The sequence below is a fragment of the Aplysia californica genome, unplaced genomic scaffold (assembly GCF_000002075.1).
Source record: "Aplysia californica isolate F4 #8 unplaced genomic scaffold, AplCal3.0 scaffold00090, whole genome shotgun sequence".
NCBI classification, from domain to species: Eukaryota; Metazoa; Mollusca; class Gastropoda; order Aplysiida; family Aplysiidae; genus Aplysia; species Aplysia californica.
This window is the reverse complement of record NW_004797360.1, coordinates 1,540,895-1,549,197: the sequence shown is the minus strand read 5'-3', so window position 1 is coordinate 1,549,197 and position 8,303 is coordinate 1,540,895. Positions and strand designations below refer to the sequence as shown.

At 38.1% G+C, this 8,303-nt stretch overlaps 1 protein-coding gene across 1 annotated transcript; it reads right to left on the bottom strand.

Moving 5' to 3' along the window:
* Window positions 1-573: 573 nt before the first annotated feature.
* On the bottom strand, window positions 574-4,692 carry LOC106011331 (trypsin alpha-3). Its single transcript, XM_013080550.2, has 3 exons — window positions 4,484-4,692; window positions 2,721-3,008; window positions 574-1,724 (listed from the first exon to the last, which is right to left on the bottom strand). Exons 1-3 carry the CDS (start codon window positions 4,679-4,681, stop codon window positions 1,356-1,358), a joined length of 855 nt encoding a protein of 284 aa, XP_012936004.2. The 5' UTR covers window positions 4,682-4,692; the 3' UTR covers window positions 574-1,355.
* Window positions 4,693-8,303: the final 3,611 nt, after the last annotated feature.

The window sequence follows — 8,303 nt, the reverse complement described above, 5'->3', positions numbered from 1 at the left end:
TCACAGTCATTTTTACTACAGTTCGTTGTACCGATATTAAAATATTATGAAGCGTAGCAGTGGAAACGATTCCGTTATGTCCCTTGATTTTGTGCCCCTGGTTGTACACCAGTCCAGTCCTCCCCATGTGTGTGTGTGTGTGTGTGTGTGTGTGTGTGTGTGTGTGTGTGTGTGTGTGTGTGTGTGTGTGTGTATGTGTGTCTATTTGTGTACCTGGTGAAGCACCAAACCAGTGTGTCAGGATCTGGACTACAACGATGTATCTTATAGTATCTTATCTAAAACACAACAACAAAAGCACCATATAAAACACTTTCAAGCAAGGACGAAAATGTAAAATTATTATTATTATTATTATTACTATTATTATTATTATTATTATTACAATTATACATTTATGATGATTATTATTATTATAAAATACAGTTTCACACAAAAACAAAAACATCACATGAAACGTACACAGCACACGTACAAAACATGTTCGTATATTTAAACACTCAGAGGCAGCCACCAAGAGCAAACATAATATAAATTACCTTGATATACTAACAAACTGGAATGTCATCAACACATTTTCTCTGCCGAAAGTTTTTATTCAGTCAAAACAAAACTGGACAAAGGTTCTACCACTGATAGAAATTGCACACGTGTAAACATTTAGGAAATTGTTGTTTAACCCTCAACAGCTTAGCCCACAAAAGCGTTAGGGTTTCCTTTGCAAACCATAATGTGCTCACAGGATTCGCCTTTCCTGACAGTCTTTTAGATGCCCAACGCGCTGAGCGCATAAGGAAAAACGATGAGGGGAGAACAGATGAAAACAACATACTAAAGAGAACAAAAGGAATCGCTCACCGAATTGGGTTTAAAAGTAAAAACAGCCAGATATAGATCTATATCAAACAAACGGGAGATTTTTTGCTTGTGTTTCGCCAGCCAAATTTTGTCATTTAGTATAATAATATACGTTACACGTTATTAAAAACAAATGCCAAAAACTAAATTCTACAGGAGCTGTAACTTTAAACAAAGAAAGGCGGAAAAAGCAGACAGACAAACCTGTTTAACAATACATAATGTGTACCTTTGGTAAGCTGTTCCACAGCTCTAAGCACAGATATTGTTGGGTTGTTGTTTTTATTCAAAGTTTGTATTTCAACAACCTATTTCTCGAGAACAAAGCAACCAATGCCTCGTTTTTTATGTTTGTTTGTTTTTTTAAGCACACAAATACGTCAACAATTTTTTGAACGCAATAAAAAGATTACTAAAAAATGGGCTTAGATCGAATACTTCTGAAAAGCAGCTGGTTGATGGTATTATTCATCATTCCTTCGGATCTTATTACGCTTTTAATTTACAAAACGACGAATCCACCACTCGAAAGCGGCAACTCGGGCGTAGACGCCGGGGAAACAGCCGGAACAGTTGGACAATCCCCAAGAAACGACGCCTACGAGCTTGCCTCGACAGACCAGAGGGCCCCCAGAGTCTCCGGTGCATTCAGACTTAGGGTAGTTGAAGGCGCAGAAGTTTGACCACCTGACCTGAATGCTAACCGCTGCGAACAGGGCACGACATTCGTTGTAACTCACTCCGGTGAAGGTCGCGTTCTGAAGGATGGTGGGACTCACCCCGCCGGCGGACAGACGTCCCCACCCATGCAGAATGCATTCCTCATCTTCGAAATCTCCATCATCCGATTTGGCCATATCTATAACCTGAAAAAAAGAAGTTCACCTCTTTTGTCTTTTCACATTATAACCTTTGACTTAAAACATTTTTTTTTAAAGGGGGCGTTCTGATGACAGTGTGTCTGTCTGCGCGAGGGAGAGAGAGAGAGAGAGAGAGAGAGAGAGAGAGAGAGAGAGAGAGAGAGAGAGAAACAGAGAGACAGAGAGACAGAGAGACAGAGACAGAGAGGCAGACATACAGACAGACAGTCAAACAGACAGACAGACAGACAGACAGAGGGAGAGAGAGAGAGAGAGAGAGAGAGAGAGAGAGAGAGAGAGAGAGAGAGAGAGAGAGAGAGAGAGAGAGAGAGAGAACCGGAGAGTAATGTTCGTTATAAGAACTGCACTGTGCTCGAGTTCACTGTATTATTGCAAAGCGCATTGAATATTCTCTCTGTGGAAATGCTCTATAAAGGGGCATCCAAAAGAAAATTGAAAATGTACTCATTCAACCACCTTGATAAAGCCTTGCACCACTCACTCATACAGCATAATATCAATTTAAAGGACAATTAATTTTGCATCTTCAGAGACATTTTTTTGCATCCACAATAATAGGCGCTCAACATGATATATTCACTCATAAGTAAACGTTAATAATAGCAATAATAACAAAACTTCAAATAACAGTAACGAATATAATAATATCAATAAATTTAAGATAATCATGATAATAGTACTTATAGTTATAGTGATTGTAATCGTAATAATAATAATAAAAAATAATATTAATAATAATAACAAATAATAATGAAAATAATAATAATAATAATAATAATAATAATAATAATAATAATAATAATAATAATAATAATAGAAAAATAGAAATAATAATAATAATAATAGTTTATTGCAATTATATATTATAATATAGTGAACAGAAATGCTCTATGGCATCCACGGTGCACATAATAATTACAATAATACCTCATATAACGCATATCCATGGTCTCTGCGCTAAACAGCTATTTATTACTTTACCTGAACCCACTTGGAGTGGGGCACAGGTGACGCCAGTTCAAGAATTGCGATGTCATTAGGAATGCCTTTTGAGAGGTCGTGGTGGTACTCATCGTGAATTTCAACAGACTTCACTTGTATAACGGCCGCGCCTGTAGCGTTTGCTCCAACCTCCAGGTTACGGAAACCCACGCCGACCTGATGCGGGAAGCGACCCCAATACACGAGGCAATGGGCAGCGGTCAGTATCTTGGTGCGTGAGATGATAGAACCACCGCATATGTGGTAGCTCTTGTTCGCTACGACCGCCTGAGGGAAACGTAATGATATGTGTCGCAGCGTGGTGAAATCAGGCGCTTGTCAAAGTACTGAAAGTGAAGAAACCGGCATTTATCTGCCAGTTTGGCAATTTCTTATCGAATTTTTAATTTTTGGCTTAACAACATTGTTGTCTAATTAAGAACACTTTTTTGGGTGGATTTTACAGGACAAAACGTTGATGAAAGGCATAGGAAAAATGTGAGTTTTCAGTTTGCACGGACTATCAAGCTATGGAAATAACCAAACTTTGGCGGCCATTTTCTCGCTAATCTACATTTGAAACCAGGCGACCCCACTTTCTTCAATCTAAAATACCTTAACTTCTATTCAAGATAGATGAGCTTTTTTTTTCACCGATAGCAAGAAAACTGAACAAGCTTTAAGACGATACCCATAGCTCCACATGCCCAAAAATTGATGAGAGCCTAATTCCACCAAGTCATGAAACGACATGTTATGATCATTGATCAAATGCATGGTCGGGTTAGGTCCTGTAGGGTAATGACGTTAACCATTGTACCCTCTATCAAATTGGCATTTGCTTTACTTAATCAGTTCTGATCAGGAATCTCAATCCGCATTCCGCAAGCAAACAAAAGAGTACAAATGAATGTGTGCTAGCCTTCTGAATGGCTGTTGGCCACGATTTCATCAATGAACCTGGCCGTGAACTGTTCCATACAAATGAATTGATATTTGAGAACTTAATTAAATTGTACACAAGTGGCTGTTTTTGCCACTCGATGATGGAAAATTTCTTGCCTGCACCCGGTATATTTTCCAATTGTATCGAGTCGGAACAAATGGGGAATTTAGGGGGAGGCCAAGGGCGTAAAGGAGGATACATGTACATGTATCTGAGTTATAATATGGCAGGGGTTGTTATAGAAACAGTGAGTAAAATAATTTTAAGGGCAAGAGAGCCTTTTTAGCCCGCTGTATAGTTACGATAATAATATATAATGTAAGCCTCACAAATTGCCGAAATAAAATATTTGATATAAACAAGACAGAAAAGAGATATATAGACAGAAAGATTGAAAGCAAAATAAAAATATTGCACGATATACATAATATAGACAAAAATAGATCGATGGACAGATCGAACGGTATATAATAAATGTAACGATAGATTGAACGATAGAATAATATATACACATAAACAATAAAAAGATAGAATTATAGATATAAGGACAGACAGAACGATAGACAGATAGATAGATAGATAGATAGATAGATAGATATATAGATAGATAGATAGATAGATAGATAGATAGATACATACATACATACATACATACATACATACATACATACATACATACATACATACATGCATACATACATACATACATACATACATAATTGTGTTATGGCTAACAAGACACTTTATCACATATGATTCCATTTGTTATATTAATATGTCTTGACCCCGCTTTCCAGTGTTTGCGTTGTTGGCCTACCTGTAAGCTAACGATGTAAGGGGCACTTCCTCGCTCTGCGTTGTCACCATTAACTACCCTCGAGCCTGCTGCAGCCGGAACGATTCCAACCTGTGTCCAAGTTGTAGGAAGTGCGGAAAAGCTGATGTTGAGCTTTGCTTCACTCATCGCAATCACTACCATGAGTGCAATAATAGCTCGGAATGGTCCGCAAGCCATGATTCTTTGTCTTCAAGGTTGTCTGCCTCTTGTGGCTTCTTGCTTCCCAGAAGATATGGAATGACTTTGTCTGAATATTCAAGGGAAATGTATATCGTCTTGTGCAAGTCAAGGCAATAAAAGAGAATAATGAGTCAAAACCTCAATCAGGGCACTAGCTGCAGAAATTTAAAGCGGGCGTTGATTTTTTATCATAGTGTATCTAAATAGTCACACTGTAAATACTCGTGTGTGTCAAATTATCGTACAGTGTATCTAAAAACCTTTGAACTTTGTGGACATCAAAAAGTCTTTGACAGCCTAGGCCGAATGGCTCTGTGGAACATTCAGGCAAACCATGGCATCCCGATGAAAATAATAAACATTTTAATATCCTTATATACCAAAGCAAGCAACTGTGTTCTTGTTGGAGGAGAACCATTTATACCATTTGAAGTAAATACTCGAGTTAGACAAGGCTGTTTACTATCACCTGTTTAAAAAAAAAAATTATGATCGATTTAACAGTGAGATAGAGCAAAGACATTGACACGGGCATTGCAATGACAAATGGTGCATAGTTGGGATCTAGATTTTGGTGATGACAGCAACCTATTAAACACCAGAGTACATGAAAAACAATTAAAAACAAGTGAATTAGTAATAAGAGCTACAGAAAAAGTTGGCCTTTCAATAAATGTTTCCAAAACAGATGTGTCGCCATAATCTCCAGAAACACAAATATCATCAGTTTTATGGAGAAATTAGTAAATTTATGTAACTTCGAAGCATTATCTCCAAAACTGTGTACTGAATTGACAACGTCCACCGAAATTGTGTTAATGCCTAGGTAGCTTCGTAAAATTGAAAACCATTTGGAATTCAAAAATTATTTATTTATAATATATAGCGTTTGTACAGCACAAAATGCCGCTCAACAGCAAGCTATATGCCCTTTACAATCTATACTACTACCCCAGCATACCTGATAGCATTTTAAAACAATCTCAACTTCCTGGGAAGCATACAGTACAAGCTGCCATTTATACGCTCTAAAACACTAACATACTGACAAGATCTTTCGCTGTCTATTTCATTGAAGACCAAATTAAAACTACAAAGCAACAGCAATGTTGTGGCTGCACTGACGTATGGTTCGGAGGTATGAAAAATAAACAAAGCAATTCAATGGAAGTTGAAAAGTTTCCAATTAAAATCTTTACGAGGAATTTTATGAATGAAGTGGAATCAATTTAATACAAATAATTAAGTGTTAGAAAGAGCTGGGGCTGAAGATATGAACACGACCATAAAAAAGGATAAAATGAGATATTCAGGGCATTTTTTAAGAATGCCAAAGACAAGATTGGCCTATCAGACATAGCATTGGATACCAGCTTGAAAAAAAGAGGCAAACCAACTGGAAGTTACGCTACAGAAACACAATTTGGGATGTAGCGATCACCCAAAGCCTAGATATGCCAAGATTTGAGAAGGTGGCCACGGGCATACACGTGTGACATCGACTAATCTCAGTCTTATAGACCCGACGGTAAGCAAGTATCCAAAAACCGTCTTCCTCACCCTCAACCTTCCTCCCCACCTCTCCTCCTCTCCTTTCACGGAAAAAAGCCTTCCCATTTTCTTCCAACATAAAACTCTGCACACTAAGCCCACTTTCTGAGACTTTCGCTGAATAAACTTATCACTACTTACCTAAGATGCTGAAGTAGAAGACCGTTTGAAAAGTTAGAGGGGGGGGGGGGAGGAGTCTGCTGTACCAGGCCATTTCATTTCATTCAACTCAATAAATGCTCACCATGGAGGAACAAAGGTGTCACGGCGCGGTAGAATTAGGCGCTCGTCATATTTGGGGCATGTGGAGTTATTGGAATCATCTTGAAGCCTGTCCATTTGTCTTGCTTTTGATGAAAACAATATCCATTTATTTTGGATACAGGTCACGATATTGGCGATTTAAGGAGGTGGGGGTCACCTGGTTTCAGATGTAAAATTAGCGAGAAAATGGTCACTAAAGTTGAGTTGTTTCCTTAGCTTGAGAGTCCATGGAAACTGAAACTTTACCTCTTTTATGTCTTTAATCAACGTTTTTCAGTAAAACACACACAGAAATATAATATGTTCTGTAATGGGCATGAAAGGTATTGAGCCAAAAAACAAAAATTCGATAGAAATTCCCAAACCTGCGAAAAAATATCCGTTTCTCGACTTTCTGTATTTCAACGAGCGCCTGATTCCAACATGCTACCTTGGGGACTAAATATGCCCAAGTCTGTCTCCCCCCAAAAAGGCATTTGGTTGCCAACTACGTGATCCTGAGAAAAATTAAAAGTTACCAAACACAAGGAAATACGTCATTTTTTCCCGCGGATCTTGGGAGACAAAGGAGCAGAATTTGCAGCAGCAAGATGAAGAGAAATGTGTAAAGACATGGAAAAGTGCCCTGAAGCTAGCTCAAGATAAGAAACATGGAAGTGCTTGATCCAGGGTGAGAAAGGCAACCATGCTCAAAATGAAATTAAGTACTTGGTGGGTTGGCAGATCGGGACACATTAATTTCCAACAATAGACAGCCCAGTCTGCTCAGCATCATTGCATCAGTCAAGAAAGATATCGAGTTCTTTTCTGCTCCTTTACATCTCATTTTCGGCTGTATATGTTGTGAGAAAATGTTATATCTGGATGGTACATTGTAGTGAGACCTGGGCCTTCAGCAGAGAACAAGCACAAACAAAGAACAAAGAATACGTACCAACGCAACCTCTGTCTCTGACGCACTGAAAATAACTAAAGGCTGGGCTTGATTAAATACATGACCTTATCATGCAGAACTACACCGCTACGGATACACAGATTGTTGGGGGAAAAAAAGCCCAAAAAGCATTACTTTTAACCCAATTGTTCCAGTGTCTGTGGTGTAGAGGTTAGGAGCTTCACCGTAGCACGCTAAAGACCGGTGTTCGATATCTAGATCTAGGTAGTGAGAATTTTTTTTTTTTGTTGAGTATCTCTGTCTTTCTCTCATCCCGGATTGACCCTAACAGATAGGATCATAGGCCACTTCCTTTATGAACAATGTTATGTCAATGGAGTGGTAAAGACATGTACATTAATTTATTTCTTTAAAAAAATAAAAGACCACATTGTATTCTAAGGAAGCGTCCGGATATCCTCTGACAGCAGGCCCAGGAAAGATTCGCTACAGGCAGGACTCAGCTTTATCCATATTTTGCTTCTTATTTTGCTTTTTACTATATTTTAGACGGTGCATTGAAATAAGTAGAACGCAAGTTAGGGGTAACTTTTAATTACCTTTGAGTTGGTCTTTGAGATTATGAAACTGTATGTAATCTCTTTTTTCAGACTCTATTTAGTTTCATATTTTGCTAAGCCACAAGACGAAGCCCCATATTTTGCCTACCAACAGGAGACGCATTAATTACACATTCACTTTTCCTGATAGTTAATTCAGTAAAGCACAAAAAGTACAATGTATCTCATGATCAGACCTAAAAACTCACATCATAATCAACAGAAGAAGAAGAAGAAGAAGAAGAAGAAGAAGAAGAAGAAGAAGAAGAAGAAGAAGAAGAAGAAGAAGAAGAAGAAGAAGAAGATACAC